Below are 14172 nucleotides of genomic sequence, written 5' to 3'. Positions count from 1 at the left end.
TTCGAGCTATAGACGATTAAAGCTACACATATATTATAGTTTTGGTATATGACTACTGTGTGGGGTGTGTGTGTTTGCATGATTGCCGTGGTAAGTAAATTAATTTAGTAAAGATGGGAAATGTTATAGAAGTTGTATATTGCATATAAATAACAGTTATGTCAGTCAGTCATAGTAAAATTTGAGAACAGAGCTGGTCACTCAGCCCTAATGTGCAATAAATTAATAAAATTCGGTTCCGGCTGAACAGCTCTGTTCTCACATTTAACTGACTGACTGACAGAACTGTTATTTATATGCAATATACAAACTGTATAAGAATTTTCAGCTTTAGTAAATTCATTTAAGCCACGTCAATCATAACCGTTTCGATAGAATATATTTAACCTTTGTTATATTGTTCGCTTGACTGACCGCAGTAAATGTGTGTACACAACTACTATAACCAATCCTCAAATGATCAGTTTTAGTAAATTTAAAGTTTTTTTTTTGGACCTGGCTCTTAATCCATAGTGTTTTCAATTCATTTTCAAACAGATTCTTGCATTACTTTATTTACTCCTCTACATTTAAGAAAACATATTCTATCACCATTTATCTTACGCTTATTCTCTCATACATATTCCTGCTTGGAAACTGCTGTAAGCTGCCCCGAGTTACTAAAAACCGCTAATATTAAAAATTTCAAAAAAAGTCATACCACCAACAACATGAAACATATTCCCACGGAAGGTAATATAGTTAGTCAGTTCTTTACATATTTTTTTTTTCGTTCAAAGCTCATATGTTCTGAACACAACATCCCTCGAGAAAAGATACTTTATCAAGCTAAAATTGATGTTAATATTATAATAAATTTCCAGAAAGTTTAGGATTATTTAAGCTTAAAATATTAAAAATAAATTAAATTGAAATCTCTACTTATCGGATTATTTTTCCAATGAATAAAATATAAGAATTATGTGAAATAAATTATTAATATTTAAAACAAATTAAATTAATGAATAATTAAAAAGAAATATATACTTACAACATCAATTAATTGTGATAATTTTAATTTAATTTTAACAGTTAAAGCGTCTGACACATTTACAACTGGTCGCACTAATTTATTATAATTACTTAATAGATCATCATAAAGACGCTTTGCATCCGGATTTCCGGAACAACCTATAACAAAAAACAAAAATTAATATTGTTACATTTATTTATACAGATATAAAATATAAATTTATTATATAAAAAAAAATAAATAAAATAATATTCTTAAATTCAATGAATCAATGTAATCAGTTAATTGATTGATTTCATATAAATGTATTTTATTACATAAATCAATCAAACTCACAGTTTTGGATTAAAGGTTTATAGATATATACTAAGGATGATTAGAAAATTTGTTAACACAAGGTATAAAAATATTTTAAGTAATTAATCAATAATAAGTTTCTCAAAGATGAAGTTAAAATAAATTTTGTTGATCTTTTGAAGGTGAAATTTTTTTTGTAATTTTTGGATCCCATCTACCATTTTTATACCATGCATATATTTAATATGCAAGATATACTAAGTTTAGTCCCAAGTTTATAACGCTTAAAAATATTGATGCTACCAACAAAATTTTGGTATAGGTGTTCAAGTAATAGGTCCATTTCCGGTTTCCGTCCGTCCGTCTGTGGAAACGATAACTCAAAAACGAAAAAAGATATCAAGCTGAAATTTTTACACCGTACTCAGGACGTAAAAAGTGAGGTCAAGTTTGTAAATGAGCAACATAGGTCAACTGGGTCTAAACCTATAGGTCCGTAGGACCCATCGTCTAAACCGTTAGAGATAGAACAAAAGTTTAAATGTACAAAATGTTTCTTATCAAAAAATAAACAACTTTTGTTTGAAACATTTTTTCTTAAACATCACTGTTTACCCGTGAGGGCGCAAATTAGGCTTAAATTGTATAGTATGTATTATATAAATTGTATATTTATGTGCAATGTGATAGAGTAATCAACACTATTTATGCATGGTATTTCAACACTTAACTCAGTCAATTGTTTGTTTTCACTTGTTTATATTAACCTTACAATATTGACAACCTACTTTTTCAGAAAATCACCAGTGACCAGTGCTGCTATAAAAAATTTATTTGTGTTTTTGAATTCAATAATTTTTTATTTATTTTAGTATTTTGAGTTCGTAACGCTGAGATATATTGATGTCGCCAACTAAATTTTGGTATAGGTGCTGATACAAGTGAAATTTACAAAATTTTAAAAATCTCCGATAAATGTTTCGGGTAGGGAATCCGCACTTGAAGCATATCTAATAGCACTCTCCATTAAATTACCTTTTTCCTTAGAGCCTTCTCCAAATTGAACCGATTTTGAGGATCATCGTCTATTTTTACTTGTTCTGGGTACGGAACCTATACTCGCACTTCCAACAAAGCTAAGAACTCTGTGAAACTAAGAACACAGAGGCTAAGTTCGTAAATGAGCGACATAGGTCAATTGGATCTTGGGTCCGAAAGACCCATCTTGTAAACCGCTAGAGGTAGAACAAAAGTAAATAAAGAAAATATTCCTCATAAAAAATTTAACAACTTTTGTTTGAAACCTTTTTTCGTAAACGTCACTGTTTATCTGTGAGGACGCAAATTAGGACAAAACTTTGTTGTCCATTTTCTCCAAAACTATAAATGATAGATTCGTTAAAATAAATCCAGGTAGCTGCAATTAGTGGTCTTATGAAACATTCTTGCAAAACGAAACAATGTTCTAGAAAATACTTTCAAAACCTTTTTTTAAACTCTTCTTATTTATAAAAAAAAAAAAAAAAAAAATAAAGCAAGCACCGATTTTCAACACTTTCTATACAAGGTACTAAAACAATTTAGTCAGTCAATTGTTTGTTTTTACTTGTTTTTTTAAACTTTTATAAAAATAATACTGATATTCATGATATGCAACACTGTCGATATAGCGTTGTTAACGCAATTGTTTATTCTTAATTAAAACAAATGTTATTATTCGCTTGTTTTAATTAAGTTTGCCGTATAACACGAACTAAAGCCATTCAAACCAGGATTAAATTATAATATTCTTTGTGGTAAACTTTTTAATAAAAAATAAAAATAATGCATAAATACTACTTTGACACAGTAAAACCAGATAAAAGACATTTCATAAATTTAACAAAATAAACTACACCAGTAATGACGCAATGTCTAACAAATCTAAATTATTATCTACAACCAATTACGTCACAATTTAACTGTAGCAAAATTAAGAAAGTCTAAAGATGTAATTAATTCCAGCTCCTGCGGTGTAAGAGGCTTCAAGAAAAAATATAAAATCAACCTACTTTGATTTGATGTCCCCAATAGGCTAATTACAATAATAATTACTACAAGGTTAAAATGTAACTTTTTGGTGGTAAACTTTACAAAAAAAAATATAAAAGATTTAGACATGAAATGGAATGTTTTAGTTCCATATTTATGTCTAAATGTGTTATCAATCATTATTTTTAGAAAAAATGACATAAATAATAAATAATAAAAAACAACAGTATTTTTTATTTATTACAATGTATATATCAATATATATGCAGAGACAGTGGCACCATCTGTGAGCTACATCTAATACTAATATATAATTGGCTACATTTAATATTAATTTTAATTGAGTGGCCATCTGTAGATTCTTTCAATTATTAAAAAACTTCATAATGAAAAATACAAAAAACGTGATAACAAAACATAAACAATTAATTTTTGCAGTTCTACAGTAGAATAACTTAAAAATTTAAGTGATATTAATACAAGTAAAGAAAAAATTTTAATTATAGTGATTATAATTTTAAAGTTATTTAATAATTGTTATTAAAGCAATAAAATGACACGACCGCGGACGTCGTACGTTGACGGGTCGTAAAGAGGGCAATCGTAATGGATCATTAATGTGTGATGATCGGAAACGAGGAAAAGAAGATCAAGAAGAATTATATCTTTATCAAGATGGTATTAATTTTAAAATGTATGCAGAAAATTTTGAGAGTGCTCAAAAGAATTTGAATTTTGAAGTATGTAATGTATGTCATCGTCGTTGGTTTGATTTACAAATTAATAAAGATGGGTTTTGTTGTATTTCTCATAAATTTAAAATAAAAAATGAATTGAATATTTTCACTTTTAGCTAGTTTTTAAGTAGGTTTGGAACGGTAATGGAAAAGTTAGAAAGCGACGGATTGAATATCACCAATAAAGACACCCTAGTTGTCCCCCAAAATCACTATTGTAGCGTTGCTATATCTCCTTTAAAGTTTTATAAATAATAAATTAATTTGAATTAATACAATGCATTACATGAATGTAATAAAATTCTATGTGATTGAATTCAGATAAATCCTATTATAGTTCATTTCATTAAAAAATAAAATACTCGTGTGTTTTGCATTTACTACCTACTGGTCGGATACTTTTCAAACATATTTTCGTATGTTAGGTATGGGTATGGGTATGGGTATGGAGGTTAGCGGGCCATGCTCGAGCATTGGGCCTCGAAGCAATGGTTCAGAGCACATAGCCAAATAGACCCTTGTACTCTATCCCCGGTACGCTTTTCTGTGGCTATTATAATCAACTGATGTACTGAAACCCAGGATTTGCCTAGCGCTGAGTTTCCTAATTTCTTCTGGTTTGACTATGGCCGGACCAAACCATTTCCTTCGCTGCTGTATGAGCGCCGGGCAGTACCAGAGAAAGTGGATCGATGTTTCTTCTGAATTTTTTCCGCATCTGTCACACGCGGGAGATTGTCTTTTTCCAATCTGATGTTGGAACTTGTTCAGGTTATCATGCCCTGTGAGTAACTCTACGATGACTCTAATATCAGCTCTGTTTAGTTTCAAGATCTCCTCGGCTCTGTTACCGAGCGAGTTTCCTTCACCCAACAGGCTTTTGGCGATTCGCCCTCGTATGTTTAAAAGATTTGAATTCTTTTAATATAAAAACTGGCTTTTCTATCAAAATAACTTATTGCGTTTTTTGGGACACCTTTTGTAAAAATTAACAATAATGTGGGCTCATGGTAAATTTTATTACAGGTTTCTTACAATGCAGAAATTGTTGCACTAAAAACTGTAAATTTTTTGATTTTCTACATTGGTAACTTACACTAAAATATTCAGAGGGGGTCTTGAAATATTTGATTCCACGATTCGTTATATCTAGCGTAAAAGGTGTAAAACAAAGATGATATTAAAAAATTAAAGGACCTAGGTCAAAGGTGTTGTTTTACTTTGAGGAGGGGTGTTTTTATGGATTTTCAAATTTCACGTGAAATTTGAAAATCCATAAAAACACCCCTCCTCAAAGTAAAACAACACCTTTGACCTAGGTCCTTTAATTTTTTAACCTCATCTTTGTTTTACACCTTGTTTACACTTTGTTTTTAAGAAGTATACTTCTTTACCTCGGCTGTCTTTTGTGAGATCGAGTGTACACCGAAACGCTTATAAATTATTATGTTCATTTATTTAGAAAAAAGCACTATAATTTAATACAAACAAATCACGGTTTTAAATAAAATATGTGATTAGTATAAATTGTGTAATTTTTTTTTAGTTTTACATTTTTTTGTTTACTAATAGTTTTATAAATTCAAACAGAGATAATACATACCCAGATTACCAGTAATTATTAAACATTAATTTGAAAAAACTGCTATTGTAATATACCCGGTGTAACAAAAACACCAACACATTCATAATGAGTGGAGTTAGTCACGAAAAAGTAAACGCAGGTAGGAGATGCACGTTACTGTGGTACTGTTGCGCATTACGAAATTAAGCTACGAAAATAGCTTATGTTTAAATTTGTGTACAAAATTTAGTAAACAAACAAACTATCATACACAAATAAAAATACGTTTAGTTTAAAAAAGTTCACAATATACCTAGAACGTAAATGGCTTAGTTGGTAAGTCACCCGGCATGAATCTAAGGGATCATGGGACGATTCCTGGATTACCTGTATTTAATTGTTTAAATACCCTGTATAGAAAGTGTTAGTCAATGCTTGCATTAATTTTATGTATAGAAGAGTTTTAAAAACCATTACAATTATGGCGGGGATTAAAAAGAAGTTTAAAAAACCAACACTCCCTATCATTTATAGCTTTGGAGAAAATGGACATCAAAGTTTGTTCGAATTTGCAGTAATTCAACTATGGTTTCAACTACATGCTTTCAGTGGTTCAACTAGTTGTTTTCAAAGTGATGTGAACGAAAATATGTTTCAAACAAAAGTTGTCTATTTTTTTATAAGGAACACCTTCACTTTTGTATCTCTAACGATTAACAAAATGAGTCCTGTGGACCCAATTTATTTATATTACTATAAAAATTTCAGCTTGATACCCCTTTTCGTTCTTGAGTTATCGAGTTCACGGACAAATAAACAATCGGAACTAATTGGCCGATTTAATGGACTAATTGGGTGATTTAATGAACACCTACACCAAAATTTAATTCATATCATAAATATTTCTAAGTGTTACAAAATTGGGACTACAATTAGTACACCTTGACATATATTTCATGTATACTGGGTATAAGTCATTGATTTGACTTTTGCGGTAATATTATGATAGCTATATTAATCTGATGTAATTTCCCGAAAAATTCATCTTGACAATTTTGGAACAGTTAACTACTATAACCATTAAGGTCAAAATACTAAATAACGTTTAATCAAAGTAAAATTTCATTTGATTAGAAATATGTCATATCATCCAAAAGATCCGTTACAATTAAAAAAAAAAAAAAATTCATTTAACAGTTGATTGATATACAATTTAAGCTTTATTGAACATTACAATAAATATATAAATAAAATAAATGACAACAGAACAAAACGGTAGTAATATAAAAAAATATATATAAAAACAATACAAATAATAATAAAAATAGAAAAGCTTTTTTGAGATAATAATAACAACAACAACATCGAAAATATCTGTCTTTTCTGTTCAATAGTTTGTATAGTATTGGGTATAGGTAAATCCCATATTTGAAAGGATAAACGTTAGAGATATTTAATATCATCATCGACAACATCATCAGGGATTCATAATGTATCACATTTTATTTGTTTCAAATACACCTGTGTTCATGAAAAATAGAATCGATACAAATAAAAAAAACTTTTTACAAAAAGAAAACCGACTTCAAAAGAAAAACTTTTTTAAAACAAATTAATATGGACTAAAAAGTAAAAAAATAACGATAATATAATGTAGTTAAAATTATTGTTATTTTTGGAGTCGGTGTCAGCCAAGGAAACAACTCTGACAGAACAGTTTGCTATATTAGCTTGGCTGACACCGACTCCAAAAATAACAATAATTTTAACTACATTATATTATCGTTATTTTTTTACTTTTTAGTCCATATTTTTTTTGGAAAAGTTTTTTTTTATTTGTATCGATTCTATTTTTATATGTGTATGGTTTTTTTTTCATTAAACCGCTTAAAATCCAGAAAGACCGAAACTAGGATAATTTTTCGTCCGTAAACACGATAACTCAAAAACAAAAAGAGATATCAAGCTTTATAGTGTGCTTAGGACGTAAAAATGAGTTTGATTTCGTAAATAATTGAGTCTTGGATTCGTAGGACCCATCTTGTAAACCGTTAGAGATGTAAGAAATTTTTAAACATAAAAAATATTTCCTATAAAAAAATAACCAACTTTTGTTTGAAATAATATTTTTAATAGACCTCTCTAAGTGAGACAGACCTATCCTGCACCTCTATAAGCTAGAAACAATTTCATTAGAAACCTCTATAAGCGAAAAAATTTCACGGTCCCTTCAACTCTCTCTTAACCAGATTTGACTGTATTTTATTTGTAAACTATTTTTCAATATTACAGTAGAATCTCGATAAGTTAAAGTCCAAGGGAAACAAAAAATATTTTAAGTTATAGAGGTTTTTAGTTATCAAGGGTCTATGTTATTGAATGCATCAGAAGGATGGGTTCAATAAAATACTGAAAATTAAATACATATGTAATCATATTTATTCACATTACTTACATTACATAAAAATAAAACAACAACTAAAGGTTTAGTCTACTTATAAAAATCTGTGATTTTCTTTTGTTTTAAAAAATTCACTGTTTCTAAATCGATTTGATTTTCAATGACAAATAGAGAGGAGAATACATTATCTTCTATGTTGCTACACTGCTCTATAAATGATATAAGCAATAAAGCAAGCAATAAATATCGAAACCATTTGTTTTAACACTCTTTCAAAATGACTCATTCACACAATTTTATGTTATAGAGGTTGTGGAAACATTTCTTTTAGTTACTGAGGGCCTAACAGAAATTATTTATTTAAGTTATAGAGGTTGCGTATTTTAAGCTATAGAGGTTTTGGGCTCTGATGGGAAGGGAACGTAGTATTTTTTGAAGTAACTAAGGTTTTTATGTTACCGAGGTTTAACTTATCGAGATTCTACTGTATTATTTTTTCATTGAGTAGCAAAATATACTTGAGCTTGGGTGTACAGTAGTTACACACATGTGATGATTTTAACTAGACAGAGAAACAAGCAATGAGATTGGTTGTTGTACAAATAAATAGATTCGTACGCTTTAATGATATATTCCATGAAAATAAAGACTTATGCACTGTATCGAAGAGCAAAGGGAAGGAATTAAAGTGATATGAACCCATTTTGTAGCCTTTTCAACACGAGTTAACGTTTTATGAAAATTAAAACTTTTTGATTATTCAATGTTCTAGGCCATGCAGAAGTTTGTATCTAGAAATTTTTTTTTATAAAGCAAATAATAAGAAAGTTTTCTATAATGTGCGAACGAACTAAGTTGGACTACATTGGAACTAAATCAACTGTTTTTTTTCTCTTTACTTTTGAACACTTCCAGCTGTAATTTTTTTACGAGGTAGATCTGCTCGCTAAGGCAAGAATTGATTTCTACAATTTGAAGGGAAGTTCTATAGGGGAAAATTCATTTTTACGTAAGACTTTGCACTCCTGTAAAGCGCCCTCAAGTTAATCTAACGTATTGAAAATCTGTATGAAGGATTAGTTAGTATTTAATAAGTGGCTTTTGGTGTTCTACTTTTTGTTTGATGTCAAAATATCAACATAGTTCTCCGGTTTGTAAGATTTTGTTAGATGTTAATCTTTTAATAGGAAACAGCCAACGAGGGAAAATATTTCCTTAGAGATGGAACTCTGCGGCTTAAGAGATTTTTTCAATCTATAAATGTACTTTTAAATTGGATTACAGATAATTCATACTTCAACAATAGTATAATACTTCTAAAAAAACATACTCGACATACGCTTTGGCAAGTATAAATAAGTATATTACCATTCATAAAGAGACTAGAAAATAAGTACAAAAGTAAGTAACACTTTAGAATATTGGACTTGACTAATGTATCTTTACGAGAATAAAATAAATAAAGATAAGGTCTAACACTCTTAATTCATTTCGTGTTTGGCATATTCAATTTTTATTAACGAAGCGCTCCTCTATTGCCAGCGAACTTTGAATAAAAACTTATTTAAAATTACAAGCACTAGACTAGAAATAAGATATTAGGTGTAGTACATCTTTTAATAATAAAATAATGACAGTAAATTGGGCGCAAATAGACTACACAGCAGGTTTTTCGTGTGAAGTAATTCTATGACTTTTCGCAAGCTTGGGAAAGGTTGATCGGACAGTACACGAAAATGTATGCGCTCATTCAACATTTTCAATTTACAACATGTTAAAATTTTTAATAATTAATTACATGATAACCTTTTGTCATATTTTTTCCAAAAACATATTTTATCTACGCCCGTAATCATTTCAGTTACTATAGTAAATTTTTTAATTTTATATCTTTCTCAATAAACCATGACAAACAAGTGAAAAGAAACAATTGACTGAGTTAATTGTTGAAATACCATGCATAGTCAGTGTTGATTTCTTTATCACATAACACATACAAAAATGTATAGACAGTGTTGATGCGCAATCGTTTGTTTTTTTGACGTCACGTAAATAACAAAAGATATTCACTTTTAAACTGATATTCCTATATTAATACATACTATAAAATTTGCACCTAATTAACGCCCTCGTCGGTAAACAGTGATGTTTACAAAAAAATGTTTCAAACAAAAGTTTTTTATTTTTTTATAAGGAACATTTTTTACATTTAAACTTTTGTTCTATCTCTAACGGTTTACAAGATGGGTCCTACGGACCCAAGACCCAATTGTCCTATGATGCTCATTTACGAATTTGACCTCACGTTTTACGTCCTGAGTACGCTGTAAAAATTTCAGCTCGATATCTTTTTTCGTTTTTGAGTTATCGTGTCCACAGACGGATGGACGGACGGACAACCGGAAATGGACTAATTAGGTGATTTTATGAACATCTATGACAAAAAATTTTCCCTAGCATCATTATTTTTAAGCGTTACAAACTTGGAACTAAACTTAATATACTATGTATATTTCATATATGCATGGTATAATTATAAATAATAATTAGCAAATGTTAAATCGTTTATTTTCACATTTTAGAAGCGTAGATTAAGTTTTGTACGATATACGTGTTATAACAGCATTATTAACGTACTACCGCAATTGTCCAACTCTCGCTTTGCACTCGTTGTGAAAATTTCGCAGGCCTACGATTAAACTACTATTAAACATATAAGTTAGTAACTAATAACATATAAAAAATTCAGATTTTTATCTATACAGTCTCCTTGACCGATCAATCTCAATAACTAACCAATATTTCGTCTAGATAAATTGATATTTCTATAAACGTACAAAGTATTTAATTTATCCTTAACACACACAAATAATAACTATGTCCAATTCGAAATGTGATCCAAATTGAGTTTCCGAACTGTTATTTTAAAAGAAACACACGAAATGTAGTTTTATCTCAGTTACACTTTTATTAATCGAATACTAACTATAATCCATTTAATGTGAAGGATGATACCGGCCAAATGGCCGCCTTTGGACCATCTTCAGCAGGTTATTTGTTCGAAGTAATTTTCTATAACTTTTCTATAATTTTCTTTTCTTTTCTATAAGTTTTGGGAGGGTTTTTTTGGCTGTAACTTAGTGGATGTAGGTTTTTTTTGATCCAACGTTTCAGGTTTGTTGATATTTTCCCGACTCTAATTTATAGAATTGCAAAAATATGAAACTGAAATTGGATGGCCTTTATTTAAAAGTTGTTTTTTTGTTCATATATTTTACCTCATACGTTAAATTAAAATGACTCCTTCTGTGATGTTATTTGTTTTTTTACTAATAATCTAATGTTTTCTTGGAAAAATATAATATTAAAAAAAAATTGGGAATTGACCAAACCAATGAAATAATATAATAGTTTTTTTTTAATGTTTTTTTCAAAATAATATAATCCAATTGAAATCAGTTCATATCCCTTCTTAAGTTGAATATTATTAAATGATAGATACTAATATCTACTGATTATCATTGGCTACTGGTTATCGAATGATAGTCAGTGAATTTACCAATTTATCAATTTTTGTCATACCTGTAGCGCCCAAATTAGGGCTCAGATCCAAAATTGGTAAATAACTTTTTCCTTCGTCTTTATGAACTTATTCTGTAGAGTGTAGGCCAACGATCTGCAGTCAAAAACAGAACACCTTGTATATGTACGATCTTCATCAATATTTTGTAAGTTTTTATACGATAGTAATAATATATAAGACGTTTTTTATAGCTTGGACTTTCAACATGTATGTATGCAAGAAGAATTTGACATGATCAGATACTAAAATTTATTTAATACTTAACGATGATAGTTTTTTATCATTTGATGATAGATGCACTTAAAACCTCATCAAACTCCTCATCATTCTAATGGCATACGAGTATAACAACGAAGCGACGACAACGAAGAAGAATAGTCGTAATGATGTTTTTTAAAGTGATAATTTTTTAACGTTCTGATAAAATTTTATTGTTGTCAAACCGAAATAAAAAATAATAAAATTATGCATTATGTGTATGCACCATATGAAGCCGGTTTCAAATGTTTAGACTCTATGAGAATGTAAAATTGAAACGTGGTAAAGAGGATTTGAAGAAATAATCAATAAAAATTTGAAATTCTTCGATAATATGATTGGTATAATAATTATTGTTTAAGTTTTTTTAATTAAAAGTTGTAACTTTTTATTAATTCATAAAGTTGTATATATCAGTCAAATTCTACAGTAAAAGCGCAAAACGCTATTTATTTATTATTTGTACCCTTTATGAGAGAATGAAACTATACGTTTTGCCTGCAAAAGAAGTTGTGCTCCAAATTTTCGGACTTTTTCAAGTTTTTACCTATTATGCAGGTAGAACAACTTTTTTGCTTAAAAAAGTAGTTTCACACTCCCCTAACAGATCCAAATAACATACCGAAAAAGCAGCTTTACATTGTCTTTGTACTAATTTTCGAAAAGTATTTTCTAGAAATTTTTCAAATTTTTCGTCTAGCCACCTGCTAAAGGTACGAATTTTCATGGATCTATCTTTTATATTTTTGGCGAGAATAAATACCAAACTTTTTTTAAATTTTTATAAGTAACATTTTTTACAATCAAACTTTTGTTCCACCTCTAACGATTTAACATTAGCAAAACTCAAAATTGTAATATTTTGGAAAACGATGTAAATTTTTCAACCATTATATCTCAAAAACTGTAAGACATACAGAGGTGTAGGTTCACTTCAATTGTTTCAAATTTAATATACTTTCTAAATGATAGTAACAACTAATGTCAAAACCTCATATTTTCTGAATAAAACTGAAAAAAGTTCGCCAATTTGTAATTCATCAAGGATTACGCAGTAAGGACAACGGTTTTTTGCTTGCAAATCGTAGTTTCCTTCTCCCCAAGGAGCCCAAATAACATACCAAAAATGCAGAAAATTATTGGCCTGATTTAATAAACAAGTCATACTCACCACGTTTTGTCTCTTACTACAGAATTGTAATTTATTCAAAATGAACTGTTCGACAAAAAAAATTGATATAATAATAATAGTTTTAAAAAAATTGATAGAAAAAATATCGATATTCTCTCCATAATGTTTCACACACTCATAATGTAATTTTAATGATATGATTTCCCGCTTCATAGTGACTTGCTATAATATCATATTAAAGATTTGAAAATTATAGTTACGAAAATGGATATTACCCAATCCAGATATAAAGTGAACTTCATTAAAAGAGCTATTTAGAGATAGTGAGGTTAGTTTTAATATGGTTAGATAATAAAATGCAGATTATGGCTTTCCTATAAAGCGTATCTAATACCGGTGCTTAAGATATTTCTAACGACATGGGATAGAACGCGATATCTTAGAAAGAGAATAAATAGAGTTCTCTAATTGCAGTGTACACAGTATTGCATGCCGATCCCAGCAAGCAGATTATTTGAACTACATTGCCGCTTGCACTATTCATTTCTGGATTAGACTAAATATTCGTCAAAAAGTAATCTTTGTTTACTGTTTTTTCGTAAACTAAACGGTCAACTACGTCTTATTTAGACTTAGAGCTTCTTTAATTAATTTATTTATATATATCTAGTTATTTCCACAAAGTTACTTTTTATAGAACAAACAAGAACTAAAAATGTTCAAAAATGTTCTCTAAATAGTATGGATTCACATCCTTTACATGCTAAATATTGACAGCTTTGAAAATTAATAGCAGCTAACAGAGACGGTGAATGGTCCTAAAGATTTTTTACAGTTTATGTCGTAAAAATGTACATTTTTTGAATTTTTTATGTAGAGTCAAACGGTTAGTCATATTTTGTTGAACATAGTTTCTATTTTGTCAAATTCTATTTTTTGCCAGTGTCTGAAGAGCAGAATTTTAAATAAAGTATCAAAATAGTTAAAGTTATATTTGCCGGACTATTTGTTGTGACATTAACATGGTAAAAACTAATTTGGATGCTCATTCTAGACAAGTGAAGCTTGCCTTCTTGTTAACAAAAGCTTTCATCAACTGGTGGTAAGCGATTTTTGATGGGCACAATTAAATGGTATGACTTATAAGGACAAAAAAC

General features: G+C 29.1%; 1 protein-coding gene across 1 annotated transcript in view; it reads right to left on the bottom strand.

Moving 5' to 3' along the window:
- Positions 1–507: 507 nt before the first annotated feature.
- LOC123306010 (acetylcholine receptor subunit alpha-like) overlaps positions 508–14172 on the bottom strand; it is a gene marked incomplete at its 3' end in the record, with an annotated part of 44211 nt that continues 30546 nt past the window's right edge. Inside the window, exons 2-3 of the mRNA XM_044887870.1 lie at positions 1031–1170; positions 508–540 (exon numbers count right to left, since the gene is read on the bottom strand). Of these exons, the coding sequence (XP_044743805.1) occupies positions 508–540; positions 1031–1170 (173 nt within the window). The remainder of the gene's footprint in view (positions 541–1030; positions 1171–14172) is intronic.

This window comes from Chrysoperla carnea, chromosome 1, assembly GCF_905475395.1.
Source record: "Chrysoperla carnea chromosome 1, inChrCarn1.1, whole genome shotgun sequence".
In the NCBI taxonomy this organism is placed as follows: Eukaryota; Metazoa; Arthropoda; class Insecta; order Neuroptera; family Chrysopidae; genus Chrysoperla; species Chrysoperla carnea.
The sequence above is the reverse complement of the archived record's forward strand: the minus strand, read 5'-3'. Positions and strand labels throughout refer to the sequence as shown.